At 37.1% G+C, this 22,961-nt stretch overlaps 1 protein-coding gene across 3 annotated transcripts in view; it reads left to right on the plus strand.

The window, feature by feature from the left end:
- The window catches only part of CCDC18 (coiled-coil domain containing 18), a 37,235-nt gene extending 14,953 nt beyond the window's left edge, over positions 1-22,282 (plus strand). Inside the window, exons 12-28 of one of the 3 annotated variants that reach the window (XR_010084085.1) lie at positions 380-600; positions 1,688-1,798; positions 2,349-2,480; positions 4,035-4,169; positions 5,037-5,114; positions 7,307-7,423; positions 12,485-12,652; positions 13,024-13,166; positions 13,937-14,100; positions 15,466-15,667; positions 15,886-15,985; positions 16,642-16,758; positions 17,389-17,532; positions 18,041-18,244; positions 18,970-19,086; positions 19,815-20,545; positions 20,576-20,623. Coding sequence is in view for 2 of the 3 variants with exons in the window: in XM_063428403.1 (XP_063284473.1) it covers positions 380-600; positions 1,688-1,798; positions 2,349-2,480; positions 4,035-4,169; positions 5,037-5,114; positions 7,307-7,423; positions 12,485-12,652; positions 13,024-13,166; positions 13,937-14,100; positions 15,466-15,667; positions 15,886-15,985; positions 16,642-16,758; positions 17,389-17,532; positions 18,041-18,244; positions 18,970-19,086; positions 19,815-20,309; positions 20,709-20,783 (2,723 nt within the window). In the remaining variant the exon portion in view is untranslated. Of the gene's footprint in view, positions 1-379; positions 601-1,687; positions 1,799-2,348; positions 2,481-4,034; positions 4,170-5,036; positions 5,115-7,306; positions 7,424-12,484; positions 12,653-13,023; positions 13,167-13,936; positions 14,101-15,465; positions 15,668-15,885; positions 15,986-16,641; positions 16,759-17,388; positions 17,533-18,040; positions 18,245-18,969; positions 19,087-19,814; positions 20,546-20,575; positions 20,624-20,708; positions 21,567-22,144 lie in introns of those variants that run through there. The other 2 variants (XM_063428404.1, XM_063428403.1) reach the window with 2 other exon arrangements.
- Positions 22,283-22,961: the final 679 nt, after the last annotated feature.

The raw sequence follows: 22,961 nt of genomic DNA on the forward strand, positions 1-22,961 counted from the left end.
CAAGACATTCTATGTTTATATTAATATTATTGTGTTTGAAGCAATATGTGGCTTAATCACAAAGCACCATTTGTGACCTTAAAGTTGAGCCATTTCATTTTACAGTAGTGACTGATGCATTGTTCGTGCACACCGATATGAGACTAACACTCCAGAGTATAATAAAATGATTTGAATAGGAACATGAGAACATTATTTTATGAATACGTTTGTTAGCAGTTTAATTAGATCATTGTACAGATGGCACTTATTCGCTCCTTTACACACCGCTTGTCATCCATTTACAAGTGAATCACAGGTTTAGTTTTTATATAACTGGGTGAAATGAATAAAGAAATGAGAATTGCTCTTCATTGTTGCTTTGTGTTTTATTGTTAAGATGAGGAAAAATACGTGCAGTTAGAGGCTGTTTGCAAGCAGCTTCAGACTGAGAAGGAGAGGCTCGCTCTTCATGTGAAAGAGCTGCAGGAGAAGCTCAGTAAAGCCCAGTGTGATTCGACCAATGCCAGGCATGAAATGACCCAAAGAACCAATCAGTTCCAACTCATCCAAAAGGAGTTAATGGAAAAAGCTTCGAAAGCATCCAGCTTACAACAAGAAGTAAGTGTGTGTGAGAGCAGGATATAGCAAGGACTCCACCCCCTATGTCACAATACCAAGAGTAAGGGGTGAGGCACCTAACAGGAAGTGTACAGCTGTACATTTCCCATAAACCTTTGCTGATTTTTTATTTTTTTTTCACTCTAGTGATATCTTTAATACGTTCTATTCAGTTGTTCTAGTAATTGTTTGTATATACTTTTTCTACTGAATGAGTTGACAATGTGTGCTCTGTGGATTAATTATAATCTCCGTAAAGCTCCAACAGAAACTATTAGAGAACCTGGATTCAGTCACTTCCTGTGTAGTATTGTAAGCAATGGAGGAGGATCAGTGCTTAGGCATTTGTTTCAGATTAGTGACCTATCAAAAATTAGTGGGTTTATTTTGTTGTTGTTTTTTTTACAATTTTCGTTTGTTTTGTGTACTATTTAAAGAATACTTGCAATAACCATAACCACTGCAGCTGAAGTCTTTATGGTGAAAAACTTCTTCAGGCGCATTCTCCCAGTTTGTGGAGAGCTGAGCTCATCTTCCCCCCCCAGCACTACCTGTCTATAACTGCAGTCGTGTTCTTTTTAGCAATGCGGCTAGACCTGTCTATAACTGCAGTTGTGTTCTTTTTAGCAATGTGGCTAGACCTGTCTATAACTGCAGTCGTGTTCTTTTTAGCAATGTGGCTAGACTTTAGGCAACAGGAGAGCCCCAGTGTTTGTCAAACAGCTTTAACGGTTTGACACTAACCGTAGAGATAGCACTCACAGACTCATTTCTTTAAAAATGTAGGTCCTTGACTGTGACCTTTCACATTGACAGCTATATTAAAAAAAAGTGTACTTGAGAAAAGCTGCTGCTCTTAATTTGTAATGTCATGGTGGCTCCTTTACAAAACAGTGGAAGTCCAACAAATGGATTGTTTTCAAAGTCAAAATTCAGTATATCACACATTACACGTAGCCGTATTATTACCAACAGTTTATTTTTGTGCGAAATCAAATTTTTTATTTATTTTTTTATAACTTGATTGTTAACGGCAATGGAATTGTTAAAGAGCATTAATATTCTGTGCTGTAAACATTGTTTGCAGGTCGCAAGGAAATGTTCAAAGATCTCTGCTATTCAGAAGCTTTTAGAAGAAAAGTCGATGGCATACTCTACTGTTGCTTCCAGAAAGGCTGAACTAGAACACGAACTTATGGTAATAGAGTCCCGTATAATTTACCAAATACCTAATTAGAGTGTGCTTCCTGGAATGTTCTATAAAACCTCTTCTGAGTACATATGTTTGTAAATGTCTGCTTTATTTAATGTTGAAGGCAGCAGTGTTACTTTTGAGGATTTATTTTTAAAATCGAATCTTTATGAAAAGCCTGTTTGGTCTGCGTTGGTATTTCATTGAAATTCCAGAGCGATCAGGAGATCAATCTTCATCTGTCAAGGTTTGACATTGGCCAGGATCCAGAAGAGGGGAGAGCACGTTGCGTAGTTCTCTCTTCCTCCACCTTGCAAAATGCCTCTTTAACTCAGAAAATTTTATATTTTCTAATTTACCTTATAAAATCTTACTCTCAGGCCATTTTTGATGGCTTTCTTTAAAGTTTTAAATGTTTAAATGTTGTTTAGCTTCGTTAATGTTGGTACAGTTATCATGCAATAAAACTACATATTATAATTAGATCTGTGAAGTTCGAATTAATATGTTTATGAAGAAATTAACTATATTCTTTTTTTTTTTTTGTGTCGTTCAGAATTATAAAGAACAAATTTTTCATTTAGAAGAAAATATCAGTAAAGAGCATGAAGAAGTCCGGTTGGCATTTGAACAGTCCAAACACATTCACGCTGATCAACAGAAGGAACTGCAGAATAACATTGAGCATGTAAGACCATCAGCTTAAATTGCTGTAAATTCATAAAAAGGACCTTAAAAGTCAGGTGGACATTGCTCATACTACGGAAAGTAATACAATCTGTTTAGTTTAAAGAGATACTCTAAGCACCAAAATAACTTATTTTTAATCAATTGTCAGCACACAGGCTGTGAACATAGACATCTACAGAGAGAGGGAACTATTATCCAAATGGAATATATTGCACATATGCATCTTTTTAAGATCACCAAAAAGTAGTGTGCTCATTCGATAAAAAGCAAATCCCCTGTAGAGAGATTCCAGGCTAGTGCTGCATATTCTGAGTTAAAACAAAATAAACGGATACACTACACTTTTTATGTTAAAAGTGGTGACAATGTTATGGTGTAAATGCTTTTAAAACTTAATAGAACTAAATAAAAAGGCAAGCTGAAACCATGCTTGACACCCCCATCAGAACATCTCATTCTGGATCGCAAGGCTTGTGATGGTGGTGAAGGCTTCGCGGCTTTTATCTAGGTGGAGAGTTTCGAAGGGTTTGTACCCATCTTACAGGCCAAGAGGTTGATACCCACTTTGCTTGACGATAACAAAAATTCTCAAAACCAGGCTAAGTGGGTGGGGGGTATCGAGCGTATGGGGAAATAAACCTCCGGTGCCAGCAGGATGTATTAGTATTAGTATGGGATGTGTCTCCTAGGACACTTGTATAAAATAGGTGTTGCTATAATAATATGTAATATACATTTTTTTTTTTTTTTTTTTTTTTAAAAGCATGGCTTTAAACCTAAAAATAAAGCTCACTATACAACTCATGCATATTGGTATATATTTGTTGAAGCGTTCAGGATATAGTGGTGGATGCGAGCTGCCTCTCAAGGCTGCAGGCACGAATGGGCGAACTCTAGCAGGTTCCCATGCTGTCGGTTGCGTTGAGAGCTCCGGTGGTCGTGGCTCTCCCTCCGTGTTCCTGTGGCGCAGGGTATCAAGAGGCATCTTGGTGAACCCCATTTGTAGGGTATGTTGTGCTTCATACGTTAAAGGTCCTAGGGACCTCCGCCAGTCCATTGTAGCCCTGGACTAATCTGTGAAGAATTGTAGGGAGTGTTGCTCAAAGTGGAAGGGGTTTTTATTCTGTACCACAGACATTGGAGGTGTTAGCTGGTGGTGCTGGAATTTGCAAAAAAAGCCCTCCAGCAGCATTGCTTTAGCCTGCTTTTAATGAGAAGAGACTTGTGAGCATATGCTTATTTTTGTTTCTAGATCTACTAGGGACTTCAGTGGGAATGACAGAATTACTAAATTATTTTCACATCCTGCGTCCGCATGTAAAATATGTTGATGCCAGATGTTGTGTGTATCCATTGGATTCACTGCTTCACATAGAGAAGGGATGGATTGGTGGATTGTGGCAAATGCCATGTATCCTCAAGGTAACCAACTTAAGTGTTGTTAATTATTTTTTATTGGTACAATGCGAATGTAGGTTAAGCCATAAGAACATGTGTTATTAAAGCATACCATACTAACAATACACCATCTTTTCCTTTTTATGGTTTATAGCTCCAATGTCAGCTCAATATGAAGACTCTTCAGATAGCAGAACAAGATCGTACTATAAAGGCCTTACAGCAAGATAGTATGTCAAAACAGCAAGAGATCAAATCTCTGGATCACACCCTTACAGAAATCAGAAGGGTATGAATGATTTATTCTTTATGTTCATGTTTTCATACTGATCCAAGCAATACAAGATGTTGTTTCTTTATAAAATGTGTTAATTATTTTATAGATTGCACTAAACCCCTTGATAAATATAAAAATTTGAATTCCGTCTTACAGATAGGTGAAAAAGACACAGGGTTTTTTTATGGTCTATGGGAAAAATAAAAATCACATATTTGATATTATAAATGTTAATGGTTGACAATGAGACATCAACAATGGTAACATGAACAGAATCCCAGGAAATGGATACTATCCAACCCCACTTCTATCACGATCAGGTTGGTGTAGATGAATCCAATACCTTAAGTTAGACAGTAATGTTGGACAACCACAAACCTGCAAACAGTGTTAGTGACACTTTAATGGAACCATCAAAAGTTTCAACAGCTCAGAACACTTCCAAATGATTTTTTACAAATTACCATTGTCTGAAGATATTTCTAATTCTTGACACATGCTTTAATTGTCACGTGTACCAAAAACATTATCTTTGTTAATCAATCCCTCCAATTAATGGACAAAGAAAAGTTACACAGTAACTAAAATATACAATACGTGAAATGCTCATTTCTAGATGCATTAAAGAAACATACGCACTGAAATGTGTGTATTGAACAGAATAGGTTGGACTCCTGTCATCTATTACCATAATCAATGGTCTTGACTGTCGGTAACATCTGTCTGTCTGTCCTATCTATCATATAATGTAAACTTCCAGGGATGGTCAGCACTCAGAGGACTTACTTTTTGTTAAAACTTAGCTTTTATTGCACTGTATGTCAATGTTTCAGTTTAAAAAAAAAAACAACAAAAAAACTTGTTCCTTATTTTTGGCAGGAATTGGATCTTCAGACAAAGAGCACAAATGATGTAGTGAAAATACTAGAAGACCAAATAGAAGATGAAACTGATAAGGTAAGGTGTCACATCTCAGAAACTTTCCCTGGTATATAAAAAGATGCAGCTTGTGTGTGGGCGGAGCTTAGCAGAGCTGTGCGGACGCCATTCTCTCATGTTCGTACAAGCTGGCGGAGAATCCACAGTAATCACTGCTTTTGGCATACTGTAAACCTACCAGAACCACTGCCCTGATAGCCCGGCAGTATTTGCAGTTAATTGATACCCTTTTTATTCTCACAAACGGGCAGTAAAGCTCGCCACAAAATTGGGGCCTACATCCGCTGCTTTCGAGGCCCCATTGCCCACCCCAGCTCGATTGGGTCTACGTTCTCACCCTATACTGATATGGGGCGGAAGTCCCAAAGGGTACTAACAGGTGTGAGCAAAGATACCCGCTCCAGTGCCCTGCGGCCTACAAGATGGCGGCCATGCCTATCAAGATACTGGTTCCACCTGCTTGGAGCAGGCCCTAGGGGAAACAGACTCTTCTGTCACACCCTGAGGTACTGACAGACCCTGATGCATTAACTCCAGCTACCAAACTGGACATCTGAAACCTCCTGCTAGAATTGAAGCAGTTGTCTGCAGCTAATATGGACCTAGTGAGGACTGCGGTTCAAGCGGTGACCCCTTTAGTGCAAGCCTTGGAGGAGAGCACATTGGATGTGCAACAAGAGGTGAAGGGACTCAAAGAAACTGCTGCAGCTCCAGTACTCCCATTAGGCCTTGCTGAGGACCAAAGCTGCCGAATAATATTAAATTTAGAGGCATTCCAGATAGGATTGGCCCGACTGAGCTTCTGCACTACCTTAGAAATCTCACCGCTTCTTTGCTACCTCAGGCGAAAAAGTTGGTATGTGAAGGGTTCTTCCGTATCAAAAAAAAACCCAGACAGGCACCGCTTTCAGCATCTCAACACGTGATCATTCGGTGCCAAAAAAAAAATCAAGTCTTAACGGATGTGAAAGGTAAAACACCACTCGACTTTGAGTCCTCCCAACTAACTTTTTACCAAGGACCACGCTTTAATGAAGGAGAACACTGGGTCCCGTGACCCACCAACTCCTGCAAGCAGGAGTGGACTATTGCTGGACACTACCAAGAGCCTTGTCAGTTGAGTACAATGGCACCGCCATGAAACTTTCCTCTATATCGGAGACTGACTCATTCCTTCAAGCTCTGGGGCTATTGTTTGAGCTAGTGACCCCAGAGGAGCCGACAAGAACGCATGCATGGGACCCTGCAAGGACCGTCCCTCGGAAAAGGGTGCACCAATTGCAGCAACATGACTCGAATCTGAACACATATGGCATGCACATATATATGTTATAATAGTTTGAATGCCATTATCAGTTTTATTTTCCTGTTTTTAATTTTTATGCCTTTTAGTACCTTTAACATGCTGGCTCCTAACTGATAGCTTTATCCATTAAATGCGGGTTCCTTTTTCTATTCGGTACAGCGAATATACTGTGCAACCATGAGATAGCTATAGCTCTCATAAATATAAACCCCACGGCCCCTTTGGTTTAGGGGTCTTTGATCGTAATTGATACTACATACGCAGGTCCCTGGCACATATTAAGGCGTGCTGCTGGCTACTTGGCAACAGTCTAGCGACATACTACTTCTCGCTGTCCCCTCAGGAGCCATGGTAACTGTTTGATACTCCTTGTCTTTATTTTATTTTTGCTGTTATGACCTGCATAGTAAAAGAACAGAACTGTTTCTAGCTAGGACCAATGGGTTATTTTTTTTTTTTATATTTTTTTTTTTGCATATCTATGATGTGAAATAATCGCCTCACAGTATAGCGCAGTGGTTCCCAAACCAGTCCTCATGGCCCACCAACAGTCCAGGATTTATGTATTTCCCTGTTTTATTCCAATGGAGATACTAACAAGACCTGGACTGTTGGTGGGTCTTGAGGACTGGTTTGGGAAATGCTGGTATAGCGAAATTATGCAAATTAGCATCACCTCGTCATTTTTTATGTTCCCTTATGTATTAAAACTATTTAAGATTTAAACTATTGCTTCAGTGCTTACTAATGTGATTGAACCATTGTCTCTCTTTCATTGTCCATTGTCCATCTATCTCAATAAAAAAGAGAATGACAAAACAAAAATGCAGATTGTTTGCACATTGCAATGGATGGCTCTAATCATGGTACGTTTGTTAACGTGTGTGTTCTTTTTTTCTGTTAGGTTAGGCATCTAGAGTCTGCCTTAGCTCTGTGTAAGGAAGAATTGGTTTTATATTTGCAACAATTAGAAGAAAACAGAGAGAGTTTTGCAAATCAAATCAAGAAGAAGTCTGAAGAGGTAAATGCCATTTTGTTTTCTATATGTATTGTACGTATGTGACTTGGTACGAATATTGTCATAATCAGTAACTACTCATAGAGATGCATTGACTCAGTGTATCTCTATGGGAAGATTTTGGCATCCCCATGCAGAGATTTTGCATGACCGCATCGAGGAATAAGAGGTGGCTTTAGACCTCATTGTACTAAATTGTAAACACAGCCTTTTCTCAGAACAGGCAGCATCTACATTGCTCAGGAAATATGTCAGACAAAAAACATGGCTACAGCACCACATTAAGCTTTAGTGGTTCTGGTGCCTAGCGTGTCCCTTTAAAATAATATAAATGTGCACATAATTGTGGCAATATGAGTAGAGTATTACTAGAGCATACAGTAAGTTGGGTAGGGATAGAAAACAATGAGTAAACAGTAAATTGAATAGAAAAAATACTATTTAATGTTAAGTAGCAACCTTGGACTGAACACAAGAGAAGAGAGGTTACCAGGTGTGTAGTCTGCATTTGGTATCAGATATTACTGTAGGTGAAAATTTAGGATCCAGTAATCATCGGTCAGTGTAGTTTAATATAAGAACAGTGACTGAGTCACACCACACAAAAACAAAAGTTTTAGACTTTAGCAAAACCGACTAAATGGAGTCCAAGAGGAATGGGATTATTTAAAAGTTGCACTTCTGAAGGCAACAGAAAATTGCATTCAGCTTTTCAGTAAAAGCAAAAAATTAAGAAACTACTGTGGTACTCTGCAGATGTGGCCAAAATCGTAAAAAACTAAAAGTTAGCATTTATGAATTATAAAGAAAACCCAGAGTGAGGAAGACAGAATGACCTATAAGATTAGGCAGAAAGAGGCTAAGCATGTTATAAGAGCTTCCAAATCACACACAGAAGAGAAAATAGCACAGTCAGTTAAAAAAGGGGACAAAACATTTTTAGATACATAAATCAGAAAAGAATTGTTCATAAGATGTGATAATATTGTACCACACAAAATGCATAAAAATAAAATAAATAAAAATAAATGAGAAAAGAAAAGTAAAACAAGGATTAGTTAGATTAAAAACAAAAGAAGGAAGGTATGTAGAAGAGGATAAAGGTCTAGCTGACTGCTTCAATTAATATTTTTGTTCAGTATTTACAGATGAAAATGAAGGTAAGGAGCCTCAGTTAGGAAAAAGGTCAAATTAGTCATTTGTTATATGTGGGTTTACAGAGGAAGAGGTTCTATTTTAACTGTCAAAAGTAAAGACAAATAAGTCAAAGGGACCTGATGGAATACACCCAAAATTATTAAGAGCTTAGTGGTGTACTAGCAAAACCAGATTTATTTAACCCCTTAAGGACCAAACTTCTGGAATAAAAGGGAATCATGACATGTCACACATGTCATGTGTCCTTTAAAGGGTTAACCAATCATTGTTAACAGTATATGTCCCAGAAGATTGGAAGTTAGCGAGTGTTGTGCCCATTCACAAGAAAGGTAATAGGGAGGAGTCGAGCAACTATAGGCCAGTAAGCCTTACTTCAGTAATGGGGAAAGTAATGGAAACCATGTTAAAAGATAGGATTATTGAACATCTAAAATCACATGGATTTCAAGATCAGAGACAGCATGGGTTTATTTCAGGGAGATCATGCCAAACTAATCTTATTGATTTTTTTTGATTGGGTAACTAAAATAATAGATCAGGGTGGTGCAGTAGACATTGCTTACCTAGATTTCAGTGAGGCTTTTGACACTGTGGCACATAGAAGGCTTATCAATAAACTGTTTTTAAAAAAGTTTGGATTTAAATATTGTTAAATGGGTTAGGCAGTGGCTGAATGATAAGCAACAGATGGTTGTAGTCAATGGAGTATATTCGAAGTATGGTCTTGTCACCAGTGGGGTACCGCAGGGATCTGTACTTGGAACCATTCTCTTTTTAATATTTTTATTAGTGATATTGCAGAAGGTCTTGATGGTAAGGTGTGTCTTTTTGCTGATGACACTAAGATATGTAACAGGGTTGATGTTTGTGGAGGGATAGGCCAAATGTCAAATGATTTAGGTAAACTAGAAAAATGGTCAGAGATGTGGCAGCTTACATTTAATGTGGATAGTACAGAATATTTGACAGAGTCCTAACCTCAACATCTGAGGAAAGGGATTTATGGGTGATTATTTCTGATGACTTAAAGGTAGGCAGACAATGTAATAGAGCAGCAGGAAATGCTAGCAGAATGCTTGGTTGTATAGGGAGAGGTATTGGCAGTAGAAAGAGGGAAGTGCTCATGCCATTGTACAGAACACTGGTGAGACCTCACTTGGAGTACTGTACACAGTACTGGAGACCCTATCTTCAGAAGGATATTGATACCTTAGAGAGAGTTCAAAGAAGGGCTACTAAACTGGTTCATGGATTGCAGGATAAAACTTACCAGGAAAGGTTAAAGGATCTTTTTTTTTTTTTTTTTTTTTTTTTTTTTTTAGTATAAATTCTTTTATTCTTATTTTTGACATAAATACAAAAACCAACAAACAGGACATGGTCTGTATTACATAATAATATAATCCGTAAAATACAAAACCATCTTTTTTCTCTGTAAACAGACACAGTACATAATACATCGTTATCTGCGGGGGCAAGCCATGGGGGGAGGAGGAGGGCTGTCTAAGCTCAGGCCTATAACTATTCAGATAATAGCAAATCTCTGTACTCCCCTTAATTCAGCAGGTAGTTTCCAATTCATTAACCCAGCATTGCCATAGGTCAAATCTTTTTGGGGAATTCAGATATGGTATGCTTAAATCTCTTTCCATCCTCGCCTGAAGATTGATTTGAGTTTTAATAGCATCCCAAGGCAGGATTTGATTAGATCTCCAATTCCGTGCTAACACAATTTTAAATGCGATACAACAATGAATTATAAAACTCCTTACCGAATAGGACATATTCGGCCAATGCATATGTAACAGCACTACCTCTGGTTTCGTTTCTAGTTCTATTCCAGTTATGCCTTTAATAAAGCTTATCAGTCTCACTATTGAAAACTGAATATTTGGGCAGCTCCACCAGATGTGGAGAAATGATCCAACCTCTTTATCACATCGCCAACATCTTGAGGTAACTCCTGGATATATCTGAGATAATTTACTCGGAACTAAGTACCATCTATAAATCACCTTGTAGTAGGTCTCCAATAGATTTAAACATTGGACCTGACTACGAGTATTATTTGAATTAGATAAGAAATCAAGGGAAGAAATTAGTAAAAAATACGCATTCACATGGGTATCCCAGAAATTTGATTGTTTAGGTATAATTATTACTAAGAACATAGAGAGAATGATGGAAGAAAACTTCTTAAAATTATTAAAAAGTACAAATCTATTACTTAAAGATTGGAGAAATATGCAGATTACCTGGTGGGGCCGTATTAATGTTATCAATTCTTATATTATCCCTAAGTGGAATTATGTATTGCAAATGATTCCTCTTAAGATCCCAGAAAGCTGGTTGACGTTACTACAAAACAACTTAGAAAATTTCATCAATAAAGGCAAGAAAAATAGAATTAATAGAAATATTCTCTCATTGAAAACCGAGGAAGGGGGACTAAATTTCCCTAATATAAGAGTTATGTATTGGGCAAATGTGATCACCCATATGTATAGATCCCAACTAGTGGGTGCCAAAGAGGAAAGCTGGTACAATATCGAAATGGAAGATCTGGGACTAAAAAATCCTGAGGGTCTGATATGGAACACGAAAAGGGCAGATAAAATGGGGATTGATATTAAAAACAATACGATCTGGGCCCAAATGCTGCCTGTATGGGAGGAAATCAAAAAGAAATTAGATTTGAAGGGTACAATAATGGAATCGGCAAACCTTCGGATTATAGAAGCCAATATGACAGATTTGTCCTTAGAGACCTGGAGAGTACAAGGAATAAATAAAGTGTCACAGATACTATCTCCAGACAAAGTAATGTCTTTTGGCTCTATTATACAAAAATATCACCTCCCCCAAAGAGAGAGCTTTAACTACTTGAGGCTTAAATACTTTTTGCAGAAACATCTTAGTAGAAAGCGTGGAAAATCGTCCACTATGCTGAAATTAATATTCTCAAATCAGGTCATACCTAAAGTATTGGCTAAAGCGATAGAGGTAATTAGAAATATCAAAGTAGTATCGAGCTTTCCCCAGAAGAATAAGTGGGAAAAAGATTTAAATTGTATTCTAGAATTTCAAGAGTGGTGTAAAGCTATAAATAATACTCGTAGTCAGGTTAAAGGATCTTAACATGTATAGCTTGGAGGAAAGACGAGAGAGGGGGGATATGATAGAAACATTTAAATACATAAAGGGAATCAACACAGTAAAGGAGGAGACTATATTTAAAAGAAGAAAAACTACCACAACAAGAGGACATAGTCTTAAATTAGAGGGACAAAGGTTTAAAAATAATATCAGGAAGTATTACTTTACTGAGAGGGTAGTGCATGCATGGAATAGCCTTCCAGCTGAAGTGGTAGAGGTTAACACAGTTTAGGCATGTGTGGGATAGGCATAAGGCTATCCTAACTATAAGATAAGGCCAGGGACTAATTAGAATAGTTAGAAAATTGAGCAGACTAGATGGGCCGAATGGTTCTTATCTGCCGTTACATTCAATGTTTCTATACCTAGCTGGGCACAGTATTAGTTTGAGTCTGAATGGGAGATATTGCAACAAGGGGGACAGTTAGAAGCCAGAGAAACTAGAACACTCACAGGTACTGAGATACTTGGAGGGGGATATGGCAAGATTAATTAAACTGAGAGGAATCCATATGGGATTGATTAAATTGGGGAAAGATGAATGATTTGAGAAGGTGATTATGTCAGTGGTAGTGGGCTAGAAGGGAAAATGAATGGGATTGAGAAATATCACAGATGTGTAGAATTGAAAGAGCAGAGAGGACAGATTGGTGTATAGCAGGATCATTACATTTAAAAACATTTTTTATAAAATTGTGATGCAACCACCTGCGGAAAAATATAATGAAATCTCTGCATTTTTGTATATAGCTGCATCATTTGCAGATGGAAATCAAGCACAGGACTCAGAGCCTCCAGGAAATCAATGAGGAAAATGTGCGTTTACAGCAAACTCTTCAGCAGCAGCAGCAGATGTTGCAGCAGGGAACGGAGAGAATCGGAGATCTGGAGGACACACAAGCAGAGTTAGAGAAACAGGTGTAGTAATAAATACAGTACTTTCATATTGAGGTCCATGAATTTTAAAAGGATAGTAAAACTATTTTTATTTAGTTATTTTTTTCGCTTTTGGATCATCGAATCGAATGATCAGTTGCATTACAGTCGGCTGGCTAGAGCAGTAGTAATGTGTCTAATTGCAAAGTGTCGCTGGGTATGTTGGCGCAATATAAAATAATAATAACACAGCCATACAAGGCTCTAAACAGTATTTCTCTACTAGAATACTAGCCATGCTGCCTTCTTTATTAGCAGTTGGTGGGAAAAATACTGGCCAGTTTTTAAAAAAAAAAATATATATCTCCTAAATATTTCTTTAGAACATATAATAATTTATGATTTTGCGCTAGGTGTGCAAATTGGAACTTCAGATTGAGAAGCAGAGGTGCACTTCAGAAGAAGAGCTGAGAAAGACAGAGGAGAGTTTCCTGTTGGCTACTAAGGAGCTAGACCTAACAAAACTTCAAGTTCTCGAGCTAAACAGTGCTATAGAGTAAGTTTACAATTGTGTGCATATAGTGATTAGCTTTAATCTACTAAATGGACTTTTATTTTGACTGATAAATATAATCCTATATATTAGATTTTTTTTGTTCTAAAAAAAATTTCAAATGAAAGGATACATGATCTAATTAACCCATTTATGATAAGTGATTTCCTTAAACCTCCCCCCTCCTTTCTATCATGAATGGATTAAAGTTTATGTTGATACCCATATTTGTTCTGTGTTAATAACATATATCCCTTATTTTATCAGAATTATTTTTATTACACTTTGCATGTGAGCATACATATCTAGTTGTGAAAATAACTAAATGGTGATGACAATGCTGGATTGCTCTGTTGAAACATTTTTAGAAGCCAGACAACTTCAAGCTTGGGAGTTTTGAGAGTTCAGTAGTAGAACGTTGCCTCCTTGAGTGATAAAACAGTAAAAATTTTAAATAAACTCATGATGGAGTAAAAGGAACACTATTAAAGACCAAATTCTTTAGATCTTTATGAAGTGATTTGGGGGCATAGATGCTGCCCCTATTTCCCTAACAGCGGTAGTATGGTGTTTCTGATGTTCTCAGCCCATCACTGGCCACCTGGCAAACTTTCCTCTTGCTGCGGTGGACCAGGAGGAACGCAGTGAGAAGGCACATTAACTTCTTTTTCCATATATTAAGCATCTAGTGCCAGCACTGTCTTTCTTGTGACTCGAAAAGGGGAACTAAATCGTTTAAATGCAATAATCATGTTATTTTCATTGTGCTTCAGGAAGATGCAGCTTGAAAGAGATCTTTCTAATGAAAAGATGGTACAGCTGGAGGAAGAGCTCGCATTTCTGAGATGTCAAGAAGAAGCCAAGTCAAACAAGCTGAATGAAATGGAAATTACTCTTCGGAAAACACAAGCAGAGCTGGATGACAAAAGGGCTCAGTGTAAGGCCTGAATGATGTATCGTTGTAGGATCTTCCAGTTTCTTCGACTGTTATTGAATAGTTCTGGATTCGTTCTGAATTTAGTTCTTTTAATGATACACTCATCTTTGCTTTGACTCTTGGTTTTAAACTCTTGAGCAATACAATGGGTTGTCCTTACAGTAACCAGACATGAGGTTTGCTAGTGGGTGGAACAAGTCCTAGTCACTTACCTTTAGAAGACAGCAGATTGCATGTGTGATGTATTTTACTATGCATTCGTTTATGTGTATTACATGCACATTTAATGTCTGTCATGAGTTATCTTATCAGATTGAGTGTTTGCTTTCCTATGTTTATTCTAGGCAATATATGTAATGAGATGTATAAAGGTTCTCCTGCTTTATTGGGTATATATTCCATAGTAACATGAAGGTGGGTGAGGTTTTCATCACCAAATTGTACTCTCACAACTTTTTCGTGGGGAAGGCTCCAGATGTTGTGGACTACATCTCCCCTGATGCTTTGCCAACATTATGGGACATTTAGTCAACATCTGTAGTTACTACGGTTACCTACCCCTGCTTTAGGGCATGTGTGTCCAAATACATAGAGTGGATGTCTCCTTATCCTGACTATCTTAAGACCATAATTAGACATCCAGTACTCCATTCAATTACAATGTTTATAATATTGTTAAGTTTATTAGGATACAGTTCATCTTAATAATGTGCATTCTTTTCTCTCTAATTTCATTAGTTGTAGTTTGTCCATTAATCACAGCAAAAATAAACCATTTATGTCTTGATTTAATATTTTTGGATTCGCTTTTCAAAGGATTTATTAGTTTTGAAAAATAGTTTAATATTTTAACAGGTTTATATTTTTTTTCATATATTGATACATTTTGTTTGATACAATTCATTTTTTTGACATTTACAATTTTGAACACCATTTTACAAGCTTAGCAAAAAAATTGTAAATAATTTGAAAATGTTATTTAAAAATATTAAACCAGGGTCTTGGGCCAAGATTTAATATTGTTAAATAATCTTTCCAAATAATTGAATATATTTGGATACACTTTTAAAATATTTTTTTCAACATATTAAAATATCATAACTATATTGTGTGTGTGTGTGTGTGTAATCGCCACATCTCAACATATTACAAAATTGTAATACTTTTCATAACATTAAATCAATTTAGAGGTTTATCCACAAATATTAAATAATTTGGAAAACTTATAAGACAGTATTAAATCAAAGTCTTAGAAATATGACCATTTCACATAAGATACTATACAATACTTCTTTAGAGTGGATGCTTGAATTTCTTTGTAGTGTCTCGCTGCTATTTTAGAGTAATATCTTGTTGCATATTCAGTGGCCGTTTCTGAAGAGACCATGAGCGCCATGGAGAAACGACTAAGGAGGAAAGATGAGATGGATTCTGAGTTGCAGGATGTGAAGGAGGAATTGGAAAACAATATCAAACATATTCAGAAACTGGAAGAAACATTGACAAAAACACACATATCATTGGAAGAGAAGCAATCCGTTGTGCAAACTCTTACAGAAGAACTTAGGTGAGTGATCCATGAAGAAGGTCTTCATCTTGAAGCCTGATGGGTCTCCAATGCTTTGATTGCCACTCTGGTGTAACCAAGATACAAATGACCCACTGTATTTTTGGTTTTAGATACTTGTAACATTGAACACACATGATATTTGCTATTGACTTGGTTTTCTCTGTAATGGCCTATATGAGTCAAGTCCGGTAAATGTTATTTATCTCTAATTTCAGAACGTGTAGAAGTGAACTTGAGGACCGAGAACATGAAATACTTGACATGAATCAGGCTCTAAATGACAGAAATTGGGAGCTTAAGCAGAGAGCTGCACAGGTATTCTAGATTAAATGGTTTGTTGTGGCTTAGATCTCTGTTCTGTACAATCTTTTTTCAGCACTATTTCGGCATACCAAGTAACGAGGTTCTCAATGCAGAGTTATACTGTTAAGATGCAGTGATTCCCCTTCAAAGCCCTTTCTGTTTGCCGGCCACACACACAAACACACAGGGTTCATTACCAAAGCAAAAATTCTACGTTAATTGAAAGGAAATTTCAGAATTACGGTCAAAATAGCCAAAATTGCAAAAAAACCTATGTCATGTATGCTTTCAGTTTGGCTGCTCTGGCCTTAAATTTGATATTTACTTTGAATTCTCACTTTAGTAATTAACCTAACCATATTTACATGTGAGCATAATCACTGTAAAACAAAAGAATGAGTAGCCCATTTTGAGAGAAACCTTATCTCACTCCCTACCCAGGGCAACCTTGTTTGCTAATAAAACCACTTCAACTCAATAACCACAAACGCGTGTGTATATACAACACATTACAAATGTGCTTAGTCAAGTCACTTTATTTGGCTATGAAGGACTAAACCTTACTCAACAGGTTCTCTTTAAAAGAGTGGAGGTGAACTGATAAGTAATTAAGAGAATAAATTAACCCTTTTCAAATATATTGAATGACCAATGCACAAACTTTGCAGCTAAACCAGTTGGACATGAGCATTCGGGAACATAAAGGAGAAATGGAACAAAAGATTATTCGATTGGAAAGTGACCTAGAGAAATCAAGGATAGAAACAGAGGATCTTCTTAAGCAGGTTAGCCGCTTGTATGTAAACCGTAGTACTTTGTGTTTCATCAAACTATTTACTGTATATTGGAGTAGACTTTTGTTTGTTGGTTGGACAGATTTCCTAGTCGTGTGAATAACCTTTCTAAACTGGTAAAATATTCTTTGGTTTTACCCGTCTGGGTATATTCACTGACTATAAAATATGGCTTTGTCCAGGAGAACTTTCCGCATGAAGTGTTCTAATTTATAATGTGACAATAAGCCTGCTTCTTGGTATCTGTTCTATGACCTATCTGTTTGCTACCAGTCAGGCAAACTGTATGGGTGAAAACCTGACTACAACATATCCTGATTAGAAATAAAAACATTATCGCATAATCTGCAACAATAGCCACCATGAAAATCCATCACGTGCTGCCCTGTGGGTAAAACCACTATATTTCCACATTGTAAATTACTAAATAGATGGTATTTGACCCCCTGACGAATGGCAAGAATGTTTCCTGATGAGATCCATCCTTGGACTTTGCTATAACATCCCCCCCGGCTCTCAATAAGCTGTAGTGATTATAGTGTTTAAGGCGTCTCTTTAATTGTATTATTGTTAAAACCTATCACTTCAGGCTGTGTAACGAACGTGTCTGTTCTTGCACAGATTTCCTGTCTAGATGAAAGAAATCAACAGTCAAGAAATGAACTTTGTGAAAAAGATTTTGAGTTACTCCAGAAAGATCAAACTATAAATCAACTTAAAAAGGAGATTGAGAAACATCGCCTAACCATTGATGATATAGAAAGGGTAAGTGCACTGTAAATATTAATATGTTTAGAACAGACAAACAAGTACACAAAATAAAGATCTGTTGTAATCTACTTCTGCATACAGAACTTACAAACCATTTAGGGACTGACATGTAAAAATCCCCAATAACATTAATTGAAAGCAGAGGATGGAATTTGATTCTAAAGATTCATATTTTTCTTAACTGTTTTGGTGCTGAGGTGGTCACAAATAAAACCTGATGTTAAAGTAGTGGGCAGACACGGACTTGGACTAAATGTGCAAGAAGACCATTTCTACCACTGTAGCTTTCAGCCTTTACTCCATTGTGTGGCACTCTATTTATGCTAACTATGGGGTATCCGAGAGTCCATGGAATAGGGTCACAACAACACTCAGACATTCCATATAGTATCCTTAAATTAATAGAAAATAAATAGTTTTCTTTAAAAATATCCTTTTGTTTCTGTTAACGCGTTTCACAATGTTGAGTTATATTTGCTCCATCGACATCCTTGTATTTTAGACGGTGAAAGCTCAGGAGTTCCTAGTATCGGAACATCACCAGGAAAACCTGGATCTGAACCAGCAAGTAAGGCTGGCACGAGAGAGGATGCAGATCACTCACCTGGAGCTAGTCAATTCCCGGCAGCAGCTGGCTGAGGCTCAGAAAGAATCAGACCATCTTTGCCAGAAGCTGGAAGCCATGGATCAGGTTTCCAGAGAAAAGGTAACTTTGAAAGAGCCCATGTAGCTACTGCTGTCCAGTCGTTTTAATTGTTCTTGTTTCACTCTCAACTTATCTTTTTAAACCAATCCTAATTTCTTATAGCATCTGATACTGCCATTAATGTGTTTGATTCCGTGTCTAAGGAATTGAAATCGTGGAATAAAACATTGAACATGCTCTATTACTGTTTTATCATTTATCTAATTCTCTTTTGCTCTCTCTAAGCTGGTTGCCAAGTGTTGATAACATTGATTGACAGCCCTGTCTGTACCGTGATTATGCCTTTCACATAAACCAACACTGTAATCTGTAATCACAGTTTGACTGGTATATAATCACAGTTTGACTGGTATATTTCACTATCAAAAGTAACAAAAAGAAGACAACAATCTACACTCCATGTTTGCTTTATATTGCATATATATTTCATCATATATGGTAATATTTGGGTTTTATGTGGGTTTATATTGTGCACTGTATGTAATGTTGAGCAAAATTGGATTATGGTGAATAGAGTATACAGTTATATAATTTGTCCTCGGGTTTTTAAAATATATCTTTTTCTTTTGTTAATGATATCAATTGTACGTGCAAGCATTACTTTTGATGATTTTGGAAGTGTTACCTATTCGCTCAGGCTGTCATTTTCTTTTTCTCCCACTGACTGACTGCGCTGGGGAAGATTTTGTTTCCTTTTAATAAGATATGAATATGTTTATTGGCAGCTACATCAGATGAAGCAGGAACTGGAAGAATCACAAGACACAATCTGCAACATAAAGACAGAGCTTGAAGCCAGGAACGAGGTGATCAAGGCCACCAATGAAGTACTCATTATGAAGGTGAGGCAGTTTGGTAGTCTGTTTGGAAAAGTTGATTACAGAAACCATGCCAGCTGTAGTGGTTATGGTGCCCTTGTGCCTTCTCAGTGTAAGTAGTCAAACGGTTTAACAGACAACATACGTAAGGTCAGCTGGGCACCACGTGACTCCTCCTCTGGAGCATTGAGGCACCTGCAAAGAGTTTCTTTTAGTTTTCCTGAGCTAAGCACCCCAGTGCAGGGCAGGCTCACTGGTGTTAGCTGAGAACTCTCTGGCAATGAGCCAAAGCATGTGTGGCCCAGCCTGGCTCACTACTGCATCTTCCAGAGTTAAGGGGAGGAGATAAGTGCCTTGCAGATGACGGGTAAGTTGTCAAATCTTTCTTATCGTTTGACTAATTCAACACAATGCAAAGAGCTAGTCCCAGGTTCTCCAATGGGAACAATGATATAGACTCGATTGCGTCGATATGCTAATTGTTTTGTGCCAATAAGGCTCAGTGATACTGAGAGCAGCATTATTTAGAAACATGATAGAGACTAGAGGTAAATACGAATATTGTATCTTCCTGATTTTACTTGACTTTCATAGAAATGTGATAATATAATGGGAATCTATATTGGCAACTCAGGTCAATGGTCATATCATTTATATTCTGATGCTTTTACCTGTTCATCAATAATATTAGGCACTATTTACAGTCGGAGAAAACATTCTTTTATTTCTCTAAATTATCTTCTGCATTTTAGGAGTCGGAGGTTACACGATTAAAAGCCCGCATTTCAGCATATACAAGAACATTGGGTGTCAAAACCCAGAATTCATCCATTCCCACTTCCGAATTGTTTAATGAATACAATCCACTGGAATCCTATAAATATAACGAGACCCAGAAGATGTGCAGATCTATAAGTGCAAGTGATATAAGCCTGACAGATCTTAATGCCCTTGATCTACCTGAGACAATGCTTGAAGATATAAAGAGCATTTCTCCTTCTGACATAACCATGAATAACACTGGTGGGATCCATCATGTGTCCTCACACAGTATCAATGACTCCTCATTCAACCCTCTTGAGTACACAGTGGATGATAAATGTGAAACGGCCTCCGACTGCACAGATCTTGGTACGCTCAGCGGGATGCTTAAGTACATAAAGAAGGAAATGAAAAGATCATCTGTCTCTCCTGACCATAGTCCTACCAAGAATATGTGGATCGATGATGGGTGCCAAGGAAAGCAGGTTTGTGTCTGTTTATACCATCTGAATGTATAATTCTGTAATATACATAGTTATTAGCATTATTGTACTGTGGTCCAAATGTGATTTTTCCATGTTACAGATAACCACCATGTACATATTGTTATAGGCCATGGTAAATGATCTACTCATGGTGACAGTACGCACGAATCAAGTAATTAATAAATGTTAATTTGCATTTTTGCCATATATTCAATTGATGTCTAGAACCTTCATGGGTTTTACTTGAAGTCTCCAGGACAGGAGAGAATATTGGAGTGATAGTGAAGCACCGTTCTCGCGCATGTAGGAGGAATGCTTTGTAGCCCCATCCCAGAAATTGTGACCTCTACCTATGTTCATGGCCTGGTGTCTTCACCCTTTCTTCTTGCTCCATTGCAGGAGGACTGTGAGAGTGAAAGAACCATGTTTTCAGATGTGCATATATTGAATAATAAACCGGAAAACCCTGAATAAAATTGGAATGCTACGAATATAGTATACAGGGTTCCAACTTTAATAAACTGTTAAACACATCATTTTGATGAAAACAATGCATTTCTTTACATATAGTGTGCAAGTCTACCAACTCATTCCAAGGTACCTACATCACCATATACCATGTTTACATAACCGAGTCCATGGTAGCTTGAGAGGGTTACTGTCAGAGATATTGGCTTGCTATTCTGTTAAACGTAATGTGTGAATACAGATTAGCTCCATCACATCTGGTTTCTGTAAATTGTAAGCTGGGTCCCTTGTGACCGAACAATCAATACGAGCTTATTCCGGTAGCTTTCGAAAAGGGCCCAGTGGAGTCATCCTCGTTATATAATTCAGCTGGATAATACTGTTCATTCACCCTAAGAAGAAGTAATCCGTTTCATAGCTCCAGTTAGACCTGTAAATGTGAGAATGAGGCACGCTATATTAATCACGAAAGGAAATCATTGAAAAGGATGATTGCACTGTCCTACTGAGATAACAGTATGTTTTGATGACTTATAGAACGGATTTGCAAGCTCCACATTTAATACTATGATTTTATTTATTATGTGTGAATATACTGTGCAGAGTTAAACACTGGGAAAATTGGGGTTTGCTGACATTCTGTTAGATTTAAGGACGATGGCTCATGCTTGCATAGGTTAAAGGTTTAAAAGACCATTCTTTACCTACATAGCCAGGGATATTAACTAAACCAAGACATTTCAGGAATTGACCTGATCAATGCAATTTTAGGCCAAAATAGCCAATTTGCAAACAAATTGGTTTGCTAAGCAGTTGCTGCGTGTATCCGAGAAGGCAGTGCAGTTTGTATAGTACTTGATGGGTTAATCCGTGTATGCTAAGTGTGTGTTAATGCTATGTCAATGAGCAGTCTGGCAGGACTTGATCTCCATCCTGGTACTGCTGATTCATTTGACCAGCGACATTTCCTTGAATAATGCAAATGATATCTTCTATGGAAATGTCTCGATTTGCATATATAAATGAAGAGATCATTGTAGTTCCAGTTAAAGTCCTTTTAGCATTTACCATAATAGTGAATTGTTTGCCTTCTTTCCCTGAAATCTTATTATTTTAATTTTTTTGTACAAGTGGAATAGTGCGCCCAAAGATCTATATTAAAGTCTCCTTTAAAATGCTCCTGTTGCACTCCTTGTAATGGAGAGATGCAAGCATTAGCCATTACTTCTCAGTGGGATGTTTAAAGTTGATATCTGTAAAACCAATTGAAATGATTTATTTTGTACTGCAACCTTAACACTATTTCTACAACATAATAAGAATTTGTAGTTGACATAAATTGTTTCCATCTTTTTTTTTTTTTTCAGGTATAAATACAGATCTGAAAAGAAAATTACTGTTTTGTAATCCAACGTGTATTTTTAGATATGGATTTTCTATGTTTATATTTATTTGTAAATGTTTAATTTATATATTTTTATACATTTTTACAGTCCGTTTCTATAGAGGAGCATTCTTTTAAGGCATGAATCATGTGAACTCTTAAAATAAAGTTTATTTGTTGAAATTTACATCGTTTGTCAGTGTACTTATTTATCACATTTTCAGAGTTGTACAAATTTGACACGGGTTCTTTCACCGAAAGTAACTTTTAGCAAAATTTTAAGATGCTTTTTTTTTTTTTTTTTTTTATTTTAATTCCTGAGGAATTCTCTTTACATGGGGATATTGGTTTAGTCTATTAGTGAAATGTTATATGTCTACATGGTTTCACTGTCCTTGCTAAGGGGTTTAAGCATTTATGCAATATTCCATTCTGGCTGGATAATGCAATATAAGTACTGGTTGACCTTTCAGCCCAATTGTATAATAAGTGCCTGGCTGCACAGGTCCCAGGGCCTGACACAGAATTAAAATCAGCCACCCACTCATCCTTCTGTCCAGTATATTGCAGCTTAATTCAAACATGTGACTGCAATCAGAGGATGTGTGTTTGACCAGAAATGAGAGTGTGTGTGTGTGTGTGTGTGTGTGTGTGTGTTTTTATTTAGGTGTCAAGTGTGTATGTGTGAATACTATAACATAAACATGTTTGTATATCATTTTAGTGTATTAATACAGGGGTGTGTTTGTATGTAATGTTTGTGTTTGATTGCAGGGGTGTGTTTGGATGTAATGTTCTCT

Source organism: Pelobates fuscus, chromosome 7, assembly GCF_036172605.1.
Source record: "Pelobates fuscus isolate aPelFus1 chromosome 7, aPelFus1.pri, whole genome shotgun sequence".
NCBI classification, from domain to species: Eukaryota; Metazoa; Chordata; class Amphibia; order Anura; family Pelobatidae; genus Pelobates; species Pelobates fuscus.